Below are 22,888 nucleotides of genomic sequence, written 5' to 3'. Positions count from 1 at the left end.
CGCGATGATGCTTCCCCACGCGCCACTTGTCATGTTTCTCCTGATGTTTCATCCGACGATGTTGCCTACATTCATTGACCGTTAGTGATGGATGGGTGTCGACGAGCCTATTTGTATACGTACATCAGGATGTGTCCCACTTCAAGGTCCTCTTCACAAATACCTGAACCTAGTAGATGGGACTCACTGCTAGTCTGTCCGTGTTTCGGCTTGACGAGAGCCGCGTCGGTCTCGTCTGGTTCCAAAAACCTTGGAATCATGTCATAGCTTGAGAAAGATGTTATTAGAGGAAGCAGCACCGTGGCCGCGTCGTTATTATTGTGTGCTCTGATAGGTTCCGGCGAAGAATCAGAAGTCGTAGAAGTCAAAGTGGTAGTCGATCCCCGACAGTCTCTCTCATCACAGTCTGTTGTTGCGCCTTGAGTAGCCTCCGCTTGAGACGCATCGTTGTCCACGTTCTGTATAATTTCGGGGAGGTACCTCTTAACAGTCGCCTTGTTCACTGCCAAGGGATGCCGCCCAATCCGTTCGTGATAATGCTCTTCCGCCAAGTAGCGTTCGAGACGGCGTCCGAAAAGCAAGGAGGAGTCGCTCTCATCTGAGGGCTGCGTACCTGCAGATGGGTCCTCTGCAGCGTACATGTTAGGCAAATCGAGTGGCATCATCAAGAATGGCCCCGAAGTCACAGGGCCATACACCTCTCTGTGTGGATGGCGTGTAGTGTAAAGATCGGATCTGCTTTGGCTAGTTTGCCAGGATATAGTTAGAAACGACATCCAGTAAAAATTAAACGTCGGAGACACAAACTCACCTCGGAGACAGCGCAATGTCATCTTCCAAGCTAATGCTGCTGTCACGGCTGGGCTGGCCATCTTGCGGCGTCTGGTTCTCCATGTTGAACAAAGTGTAGATGGACGGTTCAAGAGTGCAAGTCCAGTCTCGAGCTTGAGAAACTCTTGATAAGGAATATGGAGATCTGAAGGAATCTCTTCCCGGCCTTCCATCCCCTATTTTTAAATAAATCACTGGGTCCGAATAAAACGCGGCAGAGAGACAATGTTTAGTCCATCAAGCCCGCAGACCATGTTGCCCGGTCCGCGAACCACACGCCTTTCCCAGGAACCCGGGAACTGATGCAAGGATCAGCCAGTATGGAAATCACAACGTCGCATTGACATACCGATGCACACTCCCCCTCCGTTCTCAATCCCCGGAAAAACGCTGCTAGGTTTTATCTGCCCAGTTGTCAACACACCCCCGGCTCAGCTCCAAAAAGGACAGCCACCGGACCCCTGGAAGAACGCAAAACGGGCGTGGGGGGTGCGTAAATCAACCAATCCCGAATCGACTCATTAATTCTTCTTTTCTTTTTTTTATCTCGGCCCAATTCTCTTTCTCTTTCTTCTTTTTTTCTTTCCTTTTTCTTTGTCTCTCCTTTCTATTGATTTTTCCTCGTTCCTTTCCTCGTCCTGTTCTCTCGATCTTTTTCTCGACAAGCGGCGTACAACGTCCCTTAATCGAGTTTTCTGTCGGCAGGGAGAAAAGTGGCTGGAAGCCTCATTCAGCTTGCAAGTCAGGGAAACGGCAGGTGGACGCGAAAAAGAGACCCGAAATGGAGACTGCAATCTCGCCATGCCTTTCAAAGGCCAGGCACTGCGGAGAGCCGATAGGTACGGAAGAGTCCAGCTCAGTCCAAGGGATGTCGGCGGGTGCTTTTCCGGCTCCAGCCTCCTCTTAATATACTCATTGTCCCCAACATCCCAGGCCGATGGATGCACTAGTGTACCACTGTGGCCAATGAAGCGTCCGCAACACAACAGGTCGAGGGATCTTGAGGGAAACCGGCCGACTGGTTCCGTGTCACTAAGCGTTGCCGTTGTAGTAATACATCTGTATAGGCAGACACCTTGTCAGTCCCATAACAGAGATAGGTGAAGGATGCTAATCCCAACGGTTACGGGCTGAGGAACGGAACGAGGCCCGATGACCAGCCAAGGGTCTGAATGGACCACAACCTGTTTCGCATTGAAACGCAACGAAACTCTATAGTATTTGACATCTGTTCTGTCCAGTATGTGTTCGTAACTGTCAGTCCCTGCTGCCAGATCTATGCCCAGGCTGAGAGGGGAGGGGGAACGGAAGCTAGACCTCTGGCTCCGCGGAGACGTAAAGGGTAATCTGGCAAGCTGAAAAGGCTTCAAAGCTGAGAGACTTGGCGCCAAGTAGCATGGCGACTTGTACCGATATCTTCATGTAATCAAAATCACTTCTTTGTGGCCAGCAGAGAACCGGTGCTGCTCTTTGCTTGGAGGCTTTTTCTGCACCAGCTTTCTCCCGCTCTGCTCAAGTCACCTGTGCGCTCCCTCGGGTCATAATACAACGAGAAATTGAATCCACGCCGAGAGAGGGAGGGGCAGCACGGAGGCATCTCCGTACTAGCAACCAACAGAAACTTCTGTGAAGCTGATTTGCCGGATCGGTCAAGGGTCGCATGTCTGTACGGTTTGGCGTTTGACAAGGCTTTGGCCCATGCCTCGCGTCAGCCGCGACCAGTCAAGATCCCGGACACTTTTATCGGCTCCAAGCTGGCGGTATTCGCCGTTGGATATCTGGAGTTTGTGGCAGCGGTGGCGCCATCAGGCTCGCCGCTGTACTACCGTCTTTACTATAACCACCCTCCCCTAGGAGGAGGGAGATGCGCGCTCTACCGTAAATGAAATGTGATTTCAAAGTAAGCGAAGTCATCCCAATGCCAGAAGTAGCAGCTTGCAGCTCGGTCAAATCTCCTGGGCGGCGGCTGATGTTCAACGGCTGAGGAAAAAGAAAAGAAAAAGAAAACAAGGGGACCGGATTTTCAGACAGAGACAGGGCAGGGAATACACGGCCCCCAATCACTGGGCGTAGGCCAGGCCACTCATCAAACTGCATCACCACCATGTAGTGGCCATATCACATCTCAAAGACTCTGGCATCGTGGGGGAACCGCACGTGCTCCGTCCACGGTGCGCTCATGTCTGTGGCTGCTCTGAGGCGGCCAGTTACGTTGCAGGTCACATAATTGCTGTCTCAAGCCACGTTTAATGCATTGCCTGGCCTGCTGGCCTGTAATGCTTGCGAAGCTGAAATGATGGATTTGATGGCCAGTCAAGCTGAGATGGGCAATAGGATTCATTCCCTCCAGATGGCAACCAAGTTCTCAAACGATACCGCAAAGGGTTTATGCATAACCTGGAACTATTGGAGTTGGCATGGTTAGAACCCGAGACATTGCTGGTCTGATATCGGGCCTTGCCTGGATTTAGGCGCCCATTGTCCAAGTGAGGAAGCGATGTACGTCGACAGTGCTTGTACGCGTAAGTCAGTTGCGAAAGCAGAAGTCAAATAGTAACGCAGATTCGTATACCTTGGCTGACAGTCAATAATTGCCTAACACTCAAGATGAAGAGAAAAGTAGATGCCTTGCTGATAAGTTTATGCGTGACCATGGACCATTGAGGCATCAATATTCGGTAAAGTTCCGAGAATAAGAACCATTCAACGTGATTAGTGATCACGTTCTCTAGTTGCTGGAGTCCAAGTCAGCATGAGGGCAATCCCCAGAATCTCACAGGTGGAAATATTCTTGTTGAGGGCTACTGTGTGTGTTGGAGCAAAAATCTGGGGAAAGCAGAGACACCTGGAGAGGCTTCTAGAACACTTTCAAGCTGCGGCCGTTACCCTAGAGCCCGGTTCGGGAGCCTAGCGGGCGGGGAATCTTCGACGCCTTTCGGATCACCACAAGGCGCGGGAACTGCTTGACGCCATCGAGAAGAGCGATGAGATAAGCTTATCAAGGCAGCAGTTTTTTCTTTAGTTGAGGATCTTCTGTTTATTTTTGTTTTTGTTTTTGTATTAAAAAAGAGTGATTTCTGTCTCTCATTTTTGTTGTAGACAGTTGAGTGTCAAGAGTCAATCAACCCCGCAATTATAAGAGACAAAGAGACAAAAAAGAACAAGAAGAGCCTTGATACATCACCAAAATGGCCGCCTTATCGACAACTCTCCCCCTGAACCGCGACTCCGTCTTCTGGGCGCACAAAGTCGTCAAGAATCACGTCCATCGCACCCCAGTCGTGACCAATCAGACGCTCTCCGAGCTTGCATCGACACCAAGGGCAGTTGAAGACTTGGAGGGCACTCGATTCGCCGGAAGGACACCCGCAAAACCTACCCTGAGATTGTGGTTCAAGTGCGAGAACTTGCAGCGCATCGGAGCCTTTAAAGTGCGCGGGGCATTTTATGCGCTTCACAAGTTGACTGAGGAGCCGGGATGGCTGGAGGGAGGCGGAAAGGAAAAGGGCGTGGTGACGCATAGCTCTGGTAAGAAGATGTCCTGAATTGGTCTCACTATCATCCTCGTGTTGAATATGAGATTCACCTTAACCATCATGTCTTAATTCAGCTCAAAACGGCTACTTACAGACATTAAACCACAGGAAATCATGCGCAGGCCCTCGCCCTCGCAGCCAAGGAAAACGGCATCAAGGCTCACATCGTCATGCCCGAAATCTCCATCCCGGCCAAAATTAATGCCACAAAGGGCTATGGCGCCAACGTCGTCTTCAGCGGGAGCACCAGCGTCGAGCGTGAAGCCGTCACCGAAAAGGTCATTGCCGAGACCGGTGCACGACTGGTCCCCCCGTATGACCACCCTGACATCATGCTTGGCCAGGGAACCCTCGGACTGGAACTCCAGGATCAGGTGGAAAGCAGCATCGCCTCCTCGGTGAATTCTGCCGGACAGACCTTGAGGGGCGTATATGCCGCCTCGGCGAACAAGAAAAAGGGCAACGTGCAGGGCCTCGACGCCATCATCACTCCCTGTGGCGGCGGAGGTATGCTCTCTGGCGTGGCCTTGAGTTGCGAGGGCACCGGCATCCGCGTCTTCGGAGCCGAGCCTTCATTCCAGGGAGCCGACGATGCCAAGCGAGGATATGAGTCGGGCGAACGTGTCCCAGCCGTGTCTTCGCTCACTGTTGCCGACGGACTGCGAACACCGTTGGGCGTGCACCCTTGGAGCGTCATTTACGAGCGGCGTCTCGTGAGCGGCATGTTTAGCGTGACGGATGAAGAGATTCTCAAGGCGATGAGGCTTGTATATGAGCGGATGAAGCTAGTGGTTGAGCCGAGCGCGTGTGTTCCGCTGGCTGTTGCGCTGTTTGACGAAGATTTCAGAGCGCTTGCGGAAAAGGAGGGTGGCGTAGAGGGATGGGACTTGGGCCTTGTGTTTAGTGGTGGAAATGTTGCCGTTGATTCACTTGGAAAGTTGCTCGCTGGAGAGAAATAAGAGAGGGACAACTCCGATGACAAAGGAGGAGGGTATAGCTTCGAAAGTTCCAGCACGATGTGATGAAGTTATGAACCTCATCTCTTTTAACACATATAAGCATACTTGAAATCTAGAGAGCAAGACAGAGCGCTTGAAATGAATATCAACAACTGCAAATTAGGGTATCATAAACTCATTATATGTTCTTCAACGCCTCATCCATCTGTTTCCTCCACTCAGGCGCATTCCTCCTCAACGTCCAAATGCCAATGTAACCGGCAATCATACAAAACAAAGCCACAGTGGTGAACACCCATCCCACACCAATTGCGTCAATCCACGGAGCCGCGACAATGACGCCGACGCAGCTGAGAATGTTGCGAACAAAATTGTTGACTGCAACGCCGGCAGAGCTCTTCTTGCGCACGAATTCCGTGAGCATGGTGGTGGCAGCAGACTATGATGAGGTTAATTTTTCGATTTGGGATTTAGAGGGGAAAAGAGAAATCTTACAAAGACGAGCATGGATGACGCGCCAAAGATGAAGCTGCCAATTGCAGGAACAATGAAAATGACACCATAGTTGAGCGTCCAGCCGTAAATCAACAATCCAATAGGGTACATGGTATTAGCCAGCCACATGTTCTCCCTGAAACGATCCTCAGGCAAGTAGATAAGCTTGCCATTTTCGTCATATCGATTTGCTTTAATGGCCTGTCTAGCCATGATCTTGTCGATCCATCTGCCTCCAAAGAGGGAGGCGATGAAGTAGCCCAAGCCCGCAGGGAGGTAGAGCAAGCCAACGATGATCTCGCTATAGTTGTAAGGAGGCTGCGAGAACTTTTGCTGGATAGAAATGTTGGAGATGAATAGGGCACCAAAAGCAATGGCAGCGGTAAAGACAGTGATGAATACCGGAGGGAATCGGAGAAAGAGGAGCACCTTGAGGGGATCAATAAATACCTGTTTGGCGCTCGCAGCGAGTTTCCTGGTCTGAACTTTGGCAGACTCAGTGGTCGTCATGCGACGGATCGATTCAGGAGCGGGTTCCTCAACGGGTACCTCAACCTTCTTTCGTGCCAGCGTCTCAGGAAGGAAGAAGATTAACATGGCCAAGATGACGACCCCGTAAATTGCAAGAAACCACATGGTCGCCTTCCATCCCCATGCCTGGGCCAGAGCACCTCCAACGATGGGTGCAATCAGGGGTGCAAGCAGCGGTCCAAGATAAAACATGCTCATAGCACGGCCTCGCTCATGAGACTCCCAGATGTCGGCAATGGTGCCGGCACCAACCGCTTGGACAGAGGCGGAAGCACCGCCAGTGAAGATACGGAAGACGATGAGCATGGCGATGTTGGTGGAAACGGCGGAGAGAATAGCAAAGATGAGAAAGAGGGCAAAGGAGATGATGTAGATTGAGCGGCGGCCGAATTGCTCTGAGAAGGACGACCACCAGAGGGGAAAGATGGACATGGAGATCATGTAAAGGGCGACAGAGAGGTTGGCAATGTCTTCGGTGGTGTTGAGACTTTTGGTCATCTCAGGGAGAGCAGCTGTAATTCGTTAGCTCAACTTTCTGATTTGATCATGGATATTGGTATTTGCGTACGGTAAAAGATGGAGGAACCGAGAGGAGCAGCAGCAGTTGCCACAGCAATAGTCAAAGTGATGCCCCATTTGGTCGAGTTCTTGTAATCATAAGGACGGTCAACCTCGGGCACAACAGCAAAACGGCCCAGAAGCCCACGGCGCTGAGAGCGAGGAATGACGTTGAGAGTCCTTGATCGCGTAGTTGAAGCCCTAGACCGGGAGCGGCCAGCTTCTTGTCCAGCTGCGTCGCCCGTGGGCTGCGCTGCCGTTGCTAAGCTGACGGTTGGGACAAGAGCGTCATGATGAGGCTCAGGATTGTCCTCGAGAATTTGATTGCGGACCGTCTTCTTTTCGTTGTCAAAGTCTTGTTCTTCTGATTGCGCAGTGGTGATGCTGTCGGTGGAGGAATGGATGGATGGAGGGGAAGATGTAGGTGAGCACTCTCCCTTTTCGGGATCGGGTATAGAAGACATTGTGAATCCTTTAATGAGAAAGCGATAGTGTGATGAGCAGATGGCGTTGTGATAGGTAAACCGGTGTGAGATGATGGCTCCCAAGTCTCCGTCGGCGATACGAGAAAGGGTTACACGTTATAAATGATACGCTTTGTCTCTTCTATGAAAATCATATAACATGTACGATCGTGACAGCATAAAATAAACCAATTCTCAGTTAAAAGATAGATAAAGAAAGGAAGGAACCATCAAAGAGGCCCTCATCGCCATGCATCAACACACTCAAGAAAAGGAGAAGAAAAACAAGCGACCAGAGCGCAGGACGGTGAGCAGCACCAGGGTATTTGAAGACCAACACACAATACGGCCGAACTTTTTTTTTTTCGATCCCTCCTTCGATGACACCCCATGTCTGATTCCCACTCTGTTACGGCAGAAAATTGCCCTTCTCCGTAACAAGTGGGCCTTTCCGGATAGGCACCGGCTTAGATTCGATGGCCGAGGTCCGCGATGCGGGACCGGGAGGTGAAGAAAGATGTCACCTCCATAAGTATTGTACTGTAGAGATGTCTGGATTGTTATTACATACTATCAGAATTACTCGTTACTATTACTATAAGACACAACAACATAGGAAACCCGTCATCATTGCCCGGTGGTATACGTATTGCCATGTGTTATCATATAGCCGATGTGATCAAGAAGCCGTGTGAAGGCGCAATCAATATGCAGGTCATTTGCTGCCAAGCAGGGGCACCGTTCAATCCTACCGGTGGGAATTAGCCGGGCAATGGACGAGTTTCGATAGAAGATTTCTCAAGTATGTGTGGGGCGAGGCATGGAAGCAGACTGACGATTGGTGGACAAGGTGGTGATGCGCTATTAGTCATAAACTATTGGGGTAAATAAGATGAGTTGGGGTAGTTTGAATTGGGGTGAAATGGAAGCTCTTTGGAACTTATTGAGTTGGGTTGAGATGTAGGCTTTGAGGCGATTGGATACATGTGGTTGAGGTGAGTCAATGGTGGGTTGGATCGGATACTGGTGCCGTATTGCTTAGTGATTGTATGGTTGGATATGGATATGATGTGCAAGGTGCGTGGATGCCGAGTTGCTTGACAACAGGGCGTCGGTATATCACTGGCGCCAACCCTGATGGCTGCATTAGTATTTACGAGTTCTTACGGAGTGCTCCGTAGATTCAACTACACTGGTGTAAGTGGACCAAACATGAATACCAGCAGTGATCAAGTTCCGTTTACATACCAGACCGTATAGGTATTGTTCACAATCATGATCTGATCTTCAGTTGAGGCAGCATTTCCTACTATGATACATGACCCTTTACATTTCGTCTGAAGGAATGTGGAACTATGGCTTTTCATGCATGTGGAACCATCCCTCTTGAGGCTAAGATTACTTATTCTGGTAGTTACTTGTTCTGGTAGTTCATTCTGGCATGTGACGAATAACAAGAGTGGAAGAGTCGGTTCCGAAGTGAGTTTCCTCGGGTTCGGCCTCAATTTCGGCTTCGGCCTCGATTGCGGCTTCATCTCGATGCGTGATGCTTTTGAGTATCATCCAGAGTGGGCACTTCGACAACGGACTCATATAGGCTACGCAGAACTCTACCTTGGATGGCCTTGTTCGTATTCTATTCACATGTTGATTCCATTATTAGTTGATATTGGCAATCCAGCGTTAGTAGTTACACGTTTATAATTGGTACGGTATTTCCGTAGACTATCTCCGATATGCGGAAGCAACATACGGCGAATTCGAGAAGGTTTAGTCATGAATGAGCATTGTTACGAATGAAATCGTATCCAAGCTTCATATCTCGTGTGGATTATTTTATGTAAGGCACGAGACTAGGTTAATACCCATCGTGAGGACGATTCAGCAACATGCTGCAAGGCAAGTTACCACTCACCTGCCAACAACCAATAAACGACATCCAGTCAGAATTGAGAGAGTTCAGGAGACTTTTGGAGAAGCACAGTATCCAGTATTCAGAAATTCACCCCGTTATGATGAAAAACAATGGCTGATAGATGTTGACTAGTGGTTCCCTGGAGTGTGTGAAGGAGACCTCGAGCACATCTCCACGACATCTATATGGGCAAAATATGCAAAAACCAACGAGCACATACCTTGCAATTATAACTCTAACTACTACTAGGTAGGTATGAGTTTTAAGGGCTCATATTTACTCTAACACTAGAGACGGAGGTGGTTGGCCGTGTCAAAACTTGTACAGCTGTCACCATTGGGAAAATATTCTGCCAGCTGCCACACAATGCCACCACCAGGACACAAAAGGGAACTGCAGAATTCACCGCCCAAACGGCACAATATTTATCCTTTATTGACTTCCGTTTGTAAGTTTGGCATTAGAAGCAATAGGGTAGATGGGAAGAAGGAAGGAGCCCTGGCAGCAGCTCCCCGACCTTCGGGCCATTTGTATTTCCAAGTCCCGGGATGCGCATTTCATCTTCTTGTTTGCCTATCAACCTCTCCATGACCACCACCTACGCAAGGCAATTTTGCACAGTTTGATGTCCATCTTCTTCTCCAAATCGAAGCTTTTATTCACAAAAACAGCTTCATTGGTAGCAAGATGGTTTCTGTCAGCGACAACCACATCGAAGATCACTCGTACACCCTCAACTGGGCTGTTCACATGTGCGCTACCTATTCCATCTCTGCTTGTCTATGAATCAAGAGATCTAACGCCGGCATAGGTGTTTCAATAGCAAGCTCTACTCAGATGTCACCATTCGTCTTGGAGAGATTGAGCTTCCGGCACATAGTATCGTGCTCGCGGCCCAGAGTGAATACTTCAAGAAGGCTTTGGAGTCACCCATGAAAGAGGGCATCGAGAGGAAGTTCGAGTTCAGCGAGGGAAGCATGCATGCCCACTGGAGGGTGTTTGAGTACATCTACCGAGGAGAATACATTCTCGATGCTGCGGTGCCACTGGGCTCGATAGGTCAGCATCTATCTACTATAGAACCTTTCACGACATTCGTTATGCCTACGTACAGGACTAACTCGGGTTTTCTAGCCGACGACGAAGACCTCTTGAAAGACATTCGCGTTTACGAGCTAGCAGACTACTTTCAGATCGAGAACTTGAAGAACTATGCCTTCCTTAACTTCAAGGCTCGACTCAAGACACTATGGGTCAGCGAACATCTTATCGATTGTATACAAGAAGTGTACAAACTCCCGAGCAACCTCAGTTACGGAATGAGGATTGAGATTGCGAAACTTGCGCGCAAACATTTGGCGGATCTTTGGGACAGGAAAGCCTTTCGCAATCTTATCCGCGAGGGAGGCCAATTTGTCATTGACATTATGAAAGACATAATCGCTGGTGAATAATGAATAGCGGAACATGTCTGCAAGCGTTGCAGAGAAGGGTTCGAGAGGTCTCGTCGATGGAAGGACAGGCTTGCATGGATGGCAATGCGGATTGACTGTGGGTTATTTGCGCAGATGATATTATGAGGAGATTTATGGACAGGTTGATATCACAGAGAGAAAAGGTTGAGGGCCATCAAAAGTGCAATTAGGGGCAATATTTGACTGTCGTTGATTTGGAACGAGATATAAGGCCGCAGAAAATTGTTAGGCTTCGACCTCGACAAATTGTGGGTGCGATATCGGAAACTTTATGTATGCTACACGCATCAGCTAAGAAAAACAGGAGCATCAAGAAAATAAGTCCAAGTAAAAGCTCAAGTTTATTTCAAAGTGATGTTTTAAAATGCAATTGAATTATTTACAGGATGAATCAGATATTTTATTTGTAATGCAGTGAGTGGCGGCTTTCGGTGACGGTCGCCACAGCGATTACTGGACTAGGCAATGCAATGCGTGGGCCCCGATCGGAGCATGAAAATCAGATCTGACTGTGCCTAAGCCGGCTGATCTCATAATCCAGAGACTCATCTCATGCTCGAACCTCATCTCAACGCTCATTTCAACCAAACAATTCACATCTAGAAACTGCATCCAGTGATAGAGAAAAGGAGACAGAAGAGTAAAAAGTCGAAATCAGCAGGACAATGTCCCTCACAAACGGCTCCCCCGAGGCCGCCGCCACGGCCGCCAAAACCGCCTCCTTCACCCTCGCCTCACTCCCGGCATCAGCCCGCAACGAGGCTCTCGAGGCCATCCACGCGGCTCTGACGGCTTCCAAGGACGAGATCTTGGCGGCTAATGCGCGCGATCTGGAGCTTGCGCGGAAAGCGGCGGCAGATGGACAGCTGTCGCAGGCACTGGTGTCGAGGCTGGATCTAGGGAAGAAGGGCAAATGGGAGGATATGCTGCAGGGGATACTGGACGTGAGGGACTTGGAAGATCCAGGTATGTGTGAATTGCTCTCTTTTTTTGAATGATGATGTTGTCTACTTTTTGATTATTGTGTTTGTTCTTTCTACCTTTGTTCCCTACCTCTGCTTGAGGACTTGTCATCTCAAGTGAAATTTTCCTTTTGGCTGTATACAACTTACATATTGAGTCAAAATGCTAACACACATATTTTTCTCGCACCAGTTGGCAAGGTACAGCTGCGGACAAAGCTCGATGACGGCCTCATTCTCGAGCGGGTGTCATGCCCCATTGGCGTCCTCCTCATCATCTTCGAGGCACGTCCCGAGGTCATTGCCAATATTGCCAGTCTGGCGATCAAATCCGGCAATGCTGCTATTCTCAAGGGTAGGCTTCCATCTATCCGTCTCTCACTACCCTATTATACCAGATAACTTACTCATATATCATCTCGCAACAGGAGGCAAGGAATCCACAGAATCCTTCATCGCCATCTCACAAGTCATCTCCTCCGCCCTCTCCACAACTCAGGTCCCCAACTCGGCTATCCAGCTCGTTACAACCCGCGATGTCATCCTTCAGCTTCTAAGCCAGGACCGGAGCATCGATCTGGTCATCCCCCGTGGATCTAACGACCTTGTTCGCTACATCAAGGAAAACACAAAGATTCCCGTCCTGGGTCATGCCGACGGCCTCTGCAGCATCTATCTCACTGCCACGGCAGACAAGGAGAAATCTGCCATCGCCATCGTCGACTCCAAGACCAGCTACCCTGCTGCTTGCAACAGTCTGGAGACGCTGCTTGTCCAGGACAAAGCCCTCGACACCATCTGGCCCGACGTGGCCTTTGCCCTGGCTTTGAAAGGCGTAACACTCCGCCTCGATGAGGCCAGCAAAGCTGCCCTCTCATCCACTACGCTCCCAGATGGCACTATTCTGGATGCTACTCCTGAGGACTACGACACGGAACACCTCAACCTCACCTTGGCCGTCAAGACTGTATCCACGGTCGAGGAAGCCATTGCCCACATCAACACTCACGGCTCCCACCACACAGACTCCATCTTCACATCGAACGAGGCCGAGGCCGAGCACTTTATGAACCAGGTGGACTCGGCCGGCGTGTACTGGAACGCCTCGACGCGACTGGCGGACGGCATGCGCTACGGCTTCGGAACAGAAGTCGGAATCAGCACCAACAAGATCCACTCACGTGGACCCGTGGGCCTGGACGGGCTCACGATTTACAAATACAAGATTCGGGGAGATTACCAGCCAACGACTGGATACGGCGAGGGCGAGGGACAGAGGCCATGGAAGCACGAGAAGCTGTCTTTCTGAGGAGGGGGTCAATATACGGCTAGTGAATACGATGGGAGGATAAGCAAGCGAGGCAATCTGTCCGAGAAGAGAAAAAGGATAGAGAATGATGTGGAATACAAAAAAAGAACGGGATATCGGAATTAGCCAGGGGCAAGAAAAAAAAAGACTATCGTACGGAGCAGTGGATGAGTGTTTATTTGTTTGTTTTTGTCTCTCCCTATTCGCCAGATCGCGGTGAAGCAGATCGGCGAAGCAAAAGACCACGCGGAGAGAAATCTCCTTGACCAGGGATGGCCCGAAAGACATAGTATGGGGTAATAAAGCATCACCTTGTATACAGATTAACGCCCATGAGTACTCCGTACAGCTGGTCTGATTACAATCTTCTTGCCCCTTATTCAGACAGGAAGGAGGGCGATTTGCTCATCCTGCCCGAGTCAGGAAAAGAAGAAGAAGCAGAAGCCTACTGTAGCTAAGCTGATGGTCCCCTTCCCCCCCTTGTTTGTGGACAAGGAGACCCCGTCGCGACGGCGACATCCGGGAAGCCGTTTGGTTGGCGGAATAGGATATCGGTCTGCATCTGCCTGTACGACAGGTACTGCACGAGTACCTGTACCTGTACATGTTCCCAAATGGCACCATCGATGCGCTGGAGCAAAAAGAAAAACTGATGATGCAGGGCTAGCTCGCCAACCTGGTGATATTTTTTCCACCTGGTGATTGTCCCACGATGTCCTCATCCGATCCGGCCCTTTCTCCAGACTTGTTTTTTTACGGGCCGACGAGAAATCGGATCTACGGCTTCCCTTTTTTGTCATCTGATTTTTTACTGCGCCGTAGGTAATAAGCAGAATCTATTTAAAAAGCACAAAGTAGTATTGCATGAAAAGCAGTGCATAGCCAGAGTCGCATCTGCATTTTTGACATTACTCGGACGTGCCGCCCATCGTATCACACGAAAAAGTACTCGATACTTTCCCGCGGGCGTTGGCACCCCGTCTTTTGGCAGTAGTGGTGACTCCTGCACGAGGAGGGCTAGTGGAAAGCCAAGCCTAAGCTCAATCTAAAGTGCCCTTGCCGGGCTGCCATTTGCTATCCCCTATTATTTTTGGAATACGAGGGAGAGGACACTGTATCAGAGCGAGCGAGCGAGCGCGAAAAAAGAAAGAGAGAAAGACCATTAACCCGGCCTGGTTTATTCCTTCGGGTCAAATAGCCTTCACCTGACTATTCCAGTTGGGCGCCGTCGTATTTTAGCGATTGGAGGTAAAACATTTGTTGTGTGCGTGTGTGTGTCTCTTTTCTCTTGTGTATGTGTGTGTCTATTCTTTTACGAGTTGCTCGTACTACTATTGACTCACTATCATGTCTTATCTGGTCTCTTGTTCCTGCGCAAATGTCTTAGACGCATATGTTGGATGGAGTCTGGGCTTTGCACACCGGTTTTTGTTGTCTGGAAAAGGGTGGACCCTGCGTTGTTCTGTGCCGTGCTGTGATATCACATCACCGCCTCTTGACGGGCCGTCCCAGCAGGATCCCGCGAAGGAGAAGAAGAAGTAAACAACGAAAGAAAAGAATAACAGGAAAAATTTCCCCAGCTCAAGCTCTAGCAGTAAAGTCTGTTCTCGCCTAAACGGAACACAAGCACAAGGTACCATATAGCCGTCAATGCAAAAATTAATATCGAGGGCGGCGGCATGTCGGAGGGAATCCAAGCTGCTGTAAGCGGGATCCATGCCCGCCGACCCCCATTAAAGCCATACGCTGGACGCCTCAGAAAGACAGCTTTTTTGGCCCTAAGCATTAAGAGTCTGACTGGGCGATCAAAGAAGGGAAGGCGATTACAAAGTGATATCACCGATGGGATCCTATGCCGTGTACCGCTTCCCGTCAATGGAAATTTCCTCGAGGTGTACTCGTACTTGTACATTAGGTAGTACGATATATACGCTCTTACGCTCGTATCGTACATTGCCTGCAAATGAGTGATTCAGACAAGCATTGCATTGCCGCCGCACCTCGAGGTGACAGCAAGACCCATGTGATCGTAACATCTTTTCTGTTTCTCTTCCTCTCGCCCAGCAGGCCATTTTCATTCCTGTCCCATCAATCACCGCCGCGCTATTGGTACGGGTGCATCATAGTCGAAAGCTCGCCTTGCTCGAAATGGAACGATACGAGGGCACGTTTGCGCCTGGTTTGGGCTCGACCTTGCCACTGGATTCGGCTTGGCTTCGCCTTGTAGTGCGTGGGAAAAAAGGCAAATGTCTTTTTTTGGAAACCCCATGGCGTCACCATTCGTCGATGTGGGTGAGCTGAGCCCTTTTTTTGCAAATTCCACCTTGCTTTTTGGTGAAATCTTGTACTGTAGCTTTTTTGCCATCTCGACGACTATTTTGCATGGAACACAGTGCGTAGGGCGAGCGGTTCGCGCGACGATCCCCGGGTAAGGCTGGGACATAAGGGTGGGAAACAGTGTGTGGCTGTGCCTCAACGCGCACTGTAAGTTATTCTTACGGCGAAACGTTGCGTCTGGTTTTCCCTCGTAAAGCTGAGCGATGAGCAAAAGCCGAAGCAGATTCTCCGTGCGGCTTGCGGGTACGTACCTACCCAGACGTACGAGTACCAACCACCTGCCTGGAGACCGCGAAAACGTGGAGTTGGTAATGGGGGCGTTGCGGCGCTATGACGTCTTATTGTCCAATGAACATGCGCTATTGCAGTCATCCTGCCCAAAGGGGCTTAGGCCATTATGTCTCAGAACCAGTCAGCTGTGAGGGGAAAAGAGGAAAAAAACGGGGGAAGGCACAACCACTGCTACTAGCCACACTTGGGGCTCGTCCAGCGAATCGAGCGCCAGGAAAGCTCGTATTGCTCTGTGTCTCGCCATTTTTTTCTCTGCTCTTCTCACTTCTTCTCACTCAATTTCTGTGCTGGTTGGCATCGTGTGGCGCCAATTACTGCACCACGTTGCCGCAGTAGCCACGCCTGAATGAATTCTTGCTTGGCGCCTCTTATCTCTTGCTGGCCTTGGAGCCACGAGTGGCTGGCCAGGTAGTGCTACCTCCGAGTACAGCCGCCGCCACCGGGCGCCGCGCCCTGCGGACTGTCGGCCAAGTATGGGCCAGGTACTCGTACCGCTACAGTACCTTGAGTACCCAGCGGCGGGCTGCTGTGGGACGACGCCAGACAGGACCCCTGGTTAGCACCGTCATGGTTGGGGCCCGACTGCGCTGCAAGCTCCCTTTCCGCTGCCTCTGCTGGAGCTGGTTGCTGGTGCTGGTGGTGCTTGTATACGAAGAGCTACTGCTGTTGCGTCTGGACTGGACTCCCCCCGGCCCTCATCGTCACGCCTGAGTTGTTCTTTTGCGTCTGCGAGGGTCCATCTCGACGGGCTAACGGTGATACGAGTGCTCGTTGGCCAGTACCGAGTACTCGCAGAGTACAACCGGTCACAACGAGGCAACTTTGCATACCTCAGCCAAGAGGGATCGGCGCACACGAGCGGCTTGTCACTCGGCGGCCGCTAACCTCTTTGTGCAGGTACCAGCACTGGTACCTGTACTTGGTAACCCGGCAGTCGAGGGACCCTGGCCGCCTCCCTGCATGTGCCTTGTTTGGGTTGCTGGGACAAGACAACCTCGTATCAAAGGCACATCCAGACGGACTGCATATATAATATCATGTCGTGTCCGCCGCACACCTCTTTTCCTCTGTTTCTGGTCCATCCCATCAACTACTACACTCGCTAGTTACGCTCAGCTTCTGCTGTACTCTCGTTCAACGAACCAAATATTCACGTCCGCCTAATATCTTAATATCACCCTCACCTCCGTTTTTACCTATTATAAAAACAGAAAAACCAACAAATTACATTCAAAATGAAGACCTCTGCCATCATCGTCGCCGTCACCGCCGCTCTCGTCAGCGCCCAGGCTCCCCCCGAGGGCACCAACAAGGTGACCTGCGCCAAGCCCAACGCCAACTACTGCTATGGCGGCGATATCATTGTTCGCTGCGATGCCAACGGTGTCGGCACTGCCGGCCGCTGCTCCGACAACGTTGCCGGATACCCTCCCCTGGGCGGTGTTGCTGAGTGCTGGCAGAGCACCGAGACCTCTGGTGACGCTGCTTGCCAGAAGAACGTAAGTGATCTTCTCATCTTATACACAACAGACTCCCACAAAATGAGCATGAAGCTAACATCATCACCAGTGCGTCGTCTACGCTCAGCCTTCTTCATTCACCCTGGCTGCTTCTCAGTGCACTCCTAGCTTCACTGCCTCTGCCACCTCTGCTCCTGCCACCACCCTGAGCAGTGCTGTCGCTACTGGCACCGCCAGCGCCAGCGTTATCTACACCACTATTGTCAACGGAACCGTCACCGTCACTGTTCCCTGCACTACTCTCCCCGGTACTCCCACCACCACTCCTGCTGGTCCTCCCGTCGTCATCACGACCACTCCCGCTGGTCCTGTTGGCACTGGTGTTCCTCCTCCTCCCCCTGCCAACAACGGCACTGCTCCCTCTGGTACCAACACCCCCGTTGGCCCTACCTCTTCCGGCCCCAGCACCATCCCCACCGGCGCCGCCGTTGCCAACCGTGCTTCCGGCGCTCTGGCCGTCATGGGTCTCGTTGCCGCTGCTTTCCTCTAAGCGAGCGGCCCATCTTCCTTGATCTGTCAAGTGAAATAACGTTTACGACTGATTTCAAAAATCTCATGAGTTTGAGCATGATTCTATGAAATGTCTGGCGATGACAGGGAAAAACGAGAAACTTTAATGTCGATGGTTACGGGGGGGGGGAATTGGGAAGTCGCCCACGCCTGACTTGGTCATGCTCTCTTTTTCTATTCATTTGCGAAGGGTTGTATATAACATGGTAGCAAAAGAAAAAAAAGAAGAAACAAGACAAAGATTGGAGGGGAGATTTATTATACCTTGGGAAGTTAATCTTTTGGATCTCGGGAGTTTGCTTTTTTATTTTTATTAGATACTGAAGTACGATGAAGGGGGGGATACACACGCGGAACACGCATTATACCTTTTAGCATGTGCGAGGTGCATGCCTTGGCAATGGAAATATTATTACTTTCACGAAATCCTCTTGTGTCTTTTCTCGTGCCTTGTCTTGATCGATATAATATTAATATGTAAAGCGTAGTATAAACTATATCTCGCTGTGAATTTATGTCTTATAATATGTATAGCATGGGATATATCAACGCATCTCTGTCGCTGTAAAACAAAAAGAAACAAAACCAATAGATGTAGTCATCGCTGCTGTGCCCATTTCTTCGAATTCATCACCCACAGCTGCGGCGCCTCGCCCTCTCCATCATAGATGTAACTCAAATACAACGAATACCGAAACAATGCCTGCCGCAGCGTCTCCTCCGTAACATCATCCATCCCAACCGTGCTCCCAAAGTTCCACGCCGTCACACTATCCGCCTCAGAAACAACATCACTGTCCTCGCCATCGCTCCACGCCGCCGATGACACAGACGAGGTCCTTGATGTAGCCGGGCTGGGGCACGGTGTGCCGCGCAGCGCGACGTGCATTGCGAAGAGGAAGCTTTCCGGGACGGGCAGCCCCCGAGGGACGGAGCAGCCGGGGGACCAGATGGCTTTCGGCCGGCGGTTGAGGTCTGCGGCGAGTTTTTCTATGGTTTGCTGGGCGGTGTTTGGGTCGATGAATGTGGCGAGGGTGGTGAATGTTGGTTTTGCGAGGGCAGCGTTGAAAGCTTGGCAGGTGAGGCGGGCGGATTTATAGTCTGATGGGGGGAGGTTGGTGAGGATTTGGGAGACGAGTTCGAAGGGGAGGGAGTCCATTTTGTTTGTGATTGGGTATCAAGATGAGATTGTTGTGTATTATATGCGTGTAGTATGTATTATTGTAGAGAGGGTATCGTGTGTTGTTTGAGTAAGTGAGACGATTTATGTGTGTAATGTGTCGTCCTTGGTGATGGTTTGAGTGAGTATCGTGTGATTGTGTTGTGTGTGATGGACATGTGCTTCAATACGTTGTTTGTGTAAGGCTGATATGCGTCTCTACTATTGGTAGTATAAAAGTAACGGTGATTTCACAATATCATTAAAACCATAAGATCGTGAGAAAAGGAAGAAAAGAGAAACAGACCAAACCGGGTCATCCAACAGCGAGGAAATATGGCCAGATATATACCTGTGCTCCCAAAAGCCACCTCGTGAGCTTTACCCTCAAGCTTCGCCCTCAAGGTTCACACACGCCCCCCTCCCCAAACAACCCAATCACACAGCAAGTTGCCGGGACCCGGATCCCACGCAGATCCATTCAATCGTTTTTGCGGAGAGCGGCATCCTGAGCTGACTCTTATCTACCCCAAGGCCGAGCCTGGATCTCTCTGTCCCCCCCTTTTGTTGTCGCCCCTGAGAAACTACCTCGGGGGGCTTGCTCAGTTTGCATCCTGACGTGAGACCGCCTTAAACTAATCTAGTGTCCGAAAAGAGAAGTGCGAGTGCGAGAAGTCCATTAAACTCGCACAATTCATGCCCGCTCCCGCTTTACCAGAGCGGACTCGGACTCGGAATGGGCTGAGTCAGGACGGACTGGACCCAACGCCATGTGCAAGCCTCCTTAGGGCTGACCGGATTCCATTTAGGAAATAAATGTTGGCCTCCCCAACCCAACCACACGTAAAAGATTCCGAGGTTTTGCTGACGCCGGGCCTATTTAGCTAATAGGGCGTGGGTCCTATTTTGTCTTACATACCTTACGTGGAACTGCTGAGAGGCGGCTATTTTTTCTATTTGTATTAAAATCCGGGACAGAAAGCCAAAACGCGCATGTCACACATTTGCTATTGGATCACCTCTCGGTAGAACAAATGCAGTCGGTAGAGTAGTGGGGAGGGCGTGTGAATAGAAAAGATTGCGAATTGGGCTGTGTTGGTGGTGGTTTCAATTATCTATTTGCGGCATGCTGGACGTGCTTGCGGGTCGAATTGAACTGAATTGCAAATCCTAAAGGCTAATCGTTTTTTTCTCCGCGGGCAATACCCGACACAGACCATCACGAGAACGCTTTGTCTCCAATTCCAAATCGAACTACAATAGGAATTCTAGTCTCTGCGGCAAAAGCGCCGCCTTCGCCGGTTCTCGGGTTAAACAGCGCGTGGCTTGACAAGAAAAAGCCGGGGGAGGATTCTCGAACTAAGGGATCCCCAAGCCTCGATCCGAGTGCGATTTGGAGGGGAACCGCATTCGGTAGGTTTGCGCGACCTTTGAACGGGTTAGAAATCACATGTTTATTTGCTATATGTGACTGGTTATGATGATCGCTACGTGGCATATGGAGGTAAATGACTCGTAAAAGTGTCCTGCTGGCCTGGAACACGCATTGATGAATGGTGCCAAGCAGCAAGGAATATCACGGCGATGGAAATTACATGTGTGTTGATGTTTTGCCTGCCGTTCCCCTTGCTTGAAGCCACAGTAATACGTGGCAGCAATTTACTTCCAGCTGATATCTATCTAATGACCTGTACCTAGCTGAACAGGAAGATAACAAACCGCATTGGACGTTGAGTAGGGCTGAGCGACGCATCCACGCTCTGCCATTGCAATCTCTCTTTACTCAATCGAGGCACATTGGAGGCAGGTCGCATCAAATACGTCCGTCAATCAGAGAACGATTCCGCCCCCAGACAAAAACAATGGCGAGGCGAGATCCACTACTCCGCAGAATCTGGCTTGAACGCCGTTTTAGTGGGTAATTTCGAAAGTGCCAGGCTGTGTTATGTCCGGCTAAGTGGGAACTTTGGATGGCCGTTTTATTTGTCGAGGCTTAATCATGCGGGTGTTGTGCAGGGGAAGTTGATGCAGTAGCTGCCACGGCATCCGGGTGTGTGGTTTGGCCATTTGAAGTATCCATAGATGATGCATAGTTGTAGGCGTTGACTTCGGAACTGAACTCGGAATAGATGGAGGAGATGATCAGGTGCTCGTGGGGAGCATACCCGCTGGATCCATAACGTTGTATACTGGGGTTGATCATGTTGCCAGTTGAACCGTCGGATGAACTGTCGGATAGACCCCTGGATAGGACCTCGGTTGTATCTTTCTTTGCTCTGTAGACTCAAGTCATCGGCTAACCAGATCAAAGTGCTCCTCGTTAAAGCCGTGACTATGCGAATAACTCATGATCTCAGTTATAGTCATGTACATGTATGTAGATAGTCTGGCTATAGTGGAAAGCTCCATAACACTACTCAAAAATGTAGAGACAAATTCCCTCTAGGGAGAAAGGAATTAGACTCAGTTGATGTGACAATATGTGTAGGTGAATGGCTAGATGTATAGGCAATTTAAAGTATATCAAGCTACTAAGAGATTCAAAATCATCATCATCATTGACATCTAATCTAACATAAACTCTATACGCAACAATGTCTTCTATCCTCCTCCTATCCATTCCGCCTCCCGCTGTCCATGCTCTAATACCCTCTTACTCAACCCCCTCCGTCTCCTGTTGCCACCACTCCTGCATCAACCTCAACCTCTCCGTCCTCTCTCTCGCCATCTCCCTCCCCACATCCGTCTTCATCATAGTCTCCAGCTTAAGCAGCTTCTCCTCGAAATGGTCGATCGAATTGCCCAAGTCTCTCCCCTTGGCTCCACCAAACGTAAATACTCGTCCAATGCCCACCGCTCCGATGGCGTCCAGTCGATCAGCATCCTGCACAACGGCAAGTTCCGGGTGTTGTTTAATAAGGTCCCGCACACGTGCCAGGTCCTTGATCTCGCTCGAGTAGCTCACGCCCAGACAAATGACCTGAATCTTCTCCGCCAATTCCTCCGACGCACCGAGAGACGTGAGGGCCGTATAGATCATGCGTGAAGCGTCTTCTCCGGGCTTGAGGTACTTCCTGTCGCCTACGTCGTGCATGAGGGCCGCAAGAGTGACAATGTCGCGGTTCGTGTTGGGCACTTGGGCCTGGATCGTCTGCGCAAGATGCACCACGCGCTTGATATGGCTGTAGTCGTGCGAAGGGTCATAGTTGGCCATGTAGACCTTGATGTAGTCGGTCACTTTGGCAATGAGCGCCGGGTCCACGGTGAGAGGGGAGCTCATGATTGACACTGGCAATAATCCAGACTGTGAGGTCTCTATGTGTGTGGCTTTTGAATTCCCTCTGCCAGTGGTAGAGGATGTGTCTTTTTCTTGTTTGTTCTTGTTATTTTTATTTAGATAACACGATTGTTCCTCTGAGCCAAAGTCTTTGTCCCTTCCAGGGATTTTTTGCCAACGTGGATTTATCCAAATCACCAATTTGGTAAGTCACAACTAGACCAAATTGTCCAATGTCTGTCAATTCAATGTTAGAATGTATTCATTTTCCAATGCCAGGGATAGATGACTGCTGCATTATATACATGGAAGACTGAGGCTGATGCGATAGCTGATGCCGTGCTTTTTGCTTGTTTGGGCTCGCCGAGTGAATGCAAAGACAGGCTGCAGCACTCCATACAATTTGTCCACCGTAGTGAGTCAGCCGGCGATGGCCCACGTGACTTTGTCTTCTTTCATATCGATCATTCGTATTCCGGATTGTCTTAGAGTGAAGATTACGCTACATCATGCATTTCGAAGATGACGCATCTACCTATGGTATGAACGACTAGTTTGCGTTGTACAGCAAGCCCAGATGTGTTGGAAGGAAAAATGACTGTCCAGAGCTTATCCGTTCACCCATGTCGAATTGGCTGCCATTTACTCCGTGCATGGCATCTGATCTACCTAAGTAGCATAATCGACAAAATGTTTAAACAAACTGTCTCTCCATACTTTGTTCAAAATATTACAAAGAGAAGATCTTCTTGAATATTA

General features: G+C 50.0%; 8 protein-coding genes across 8 annotated transcripts; 4 read left to right on the top strand and 4 right to left on the bottom strand.

Moving 5' to 3' along the window:
- Positions 1–107: 107 nt before the first annotated feature.
- T069G_07548 (uncharacterized protein) lies at positions 108–894 on the bottom strand (the record flags this gene model as incomplete). Its single annotated transcript, XM_056174758.1, has 2 exons — positions 108–744; positions 812–894. The coding sequence occupies 2 exons, from the start codon at positions 892–894 to the stop codon at positions 108–110; spliced, it is 720 nt and encodes a 239-aa protein (XP_056028337.1).
- Positions 895–4,019: 3,125 nt separating this feature from the next.
- T069G_07547 (pyridoxal-phosphate dependent enzyme domain-containing protein) lies at positions 4,020–5,326 on the top strand (the record flags this gene model as incomplete). Its single annotated transcript, XM_056174757.1, has 2 exons — positions 4,020–4,359; positions 4,476–5,326. The coding sequence occupies 2 exons, from the start codon at positions 4,020–4,022 to the stop codon at positions 5,324–5,326; spliced, it is 1,191 nt and encodes a 396-aa protein (XP_056028336.1).
- Positions 5,327–5,504: 178 nt separating this feature from the next.
- On the bottom strand, positions 5,505–7,374 carry T069G_07546 (major facilitator superfamily domain-containing protein; the record flags this gene model as incomplete). Its single annotated transcript, XM_056174756.1, has 4 exons — positions 5,505–5,765; positions 5,822–6,301; positions 6,371–6,864; positions 6,921–7,374. The coding sequence occupies 4 exons, from the start codon at positions 7,372–7,374 to the stop codon at positions 5,505–5,507; spliced, it is 1,689 nt and encodes a 562-aa protein (XP_056028335.1).
- Positions 7,375–9,976: 2,602 nt separating this feature from the next.
- On the top strand, positions 9,977–10,743 carry T069G_07545 (BTB/POZ domain-containing protein; the record flags this gene model as incomplete). The annotated part of the gene is made up of 3 exons (XM_056174755.1): positions 9,977–10,041; positions 10,101–10,348; positions 10,424–10,743. The coding sequence occupies 3 exons, from the start codon at positions 9,977–9,979 to the stop codon at positions 10,741–10,743; spliced, it is 633 nt and encodes a 210-aa protein (XP_056028334.1).
- Positions 10,744–11,429: 686 nt separating this feature from the next.
- T069G_07544 (aldehyde dehydrogenase family domain-containing protein) lies at positions 11,430–13,035 on the top strand (the record flags this gene model as incomplete). Its single annotated transcript, XM_056174754.1, has 3 exons — positions 11,430–11,730; positions 11,920–12,081; positions 12,155–13,035. The coding sequence occupies 3 exons, from the start codon at positions 11,430–11,432 to the stop codon at positions 13,033–13,035; spliced, it is 1,344 nt and encodes a 447-aa protein (XP_056028333.1).
- A 3,863-nt stretch (positions 13,036–16,898) lies between these two features.
- Positions 16,899–17,673, top strand: T069G_07543 (uncharacterized protein; the record flags this gene model as incomplete). Its single annotated transcript, XM_056174753.1, has 2 exons — positions 16,899–17,162; positions 17,233–17,673. The coding sequence occupies 2 exons, from the start codon at positions 16,899–16,901 to the stop codon at positions 17,671–17,673; spliced, it is 705 nt and encodes a 234-aa protein (XP_056028332.1).
- A 618-nt stretch (positions 17,674–18,291) lies between these two features.
- T069G_07542 (uncharacterized protein) lies at positions 18,292–18,852 on the bottom strand (the record flags this gene model as incomplete). The annotated part of the gene is made up of 1 exon (XM_056174752.1): positions 18,292–18,852. The coding sequence occupies one exon, from the start codon at positions 18,850–18,852 to the stop codon at positions 18,292–18,294; it is 561 nt and encodes a 186-aa protein (XP_056028331.1).
- Positions 18,853–20,845: 1,993 nt separating this feature from the next.
- Positions 20,846–22,132, bottom strand: T069G_07541 (uncharacterized protein; the record flags this gene model as incomplete). Its single annotated transcript, XM_056174751.1, has 3 exons — positions 20,846–21,128; positions 21,510–21,736; positions 21,782–22,132. 3 exons carry the CDS (start codon positions 22,130–22,132, stop codon positions 20,846–20,848), a joined length of 861 nt encoding a protein of 286 aa, XP_056028330.1.
- Positions 22,133–22,888: the final 756 nt, after the last annotated feature.

Source organism: Trichoderma breve, chromosome 4 (assembly GCF_028502605.1).
Source record: "Trichoderma breve strain T069 chromosome 4, whole genome shotgun sequence".
In the NCBI taxonomy this organism is placed as follows: Eukaryota; Fungi; Ascomycota; class Sordariomycetes; order Hypocreales; family Hypocreaceae; genus Trichoderma; species Trichoderma breve.
This window is presented reverse-complemented; position numbering and strand designations above follow the sequence as displayed.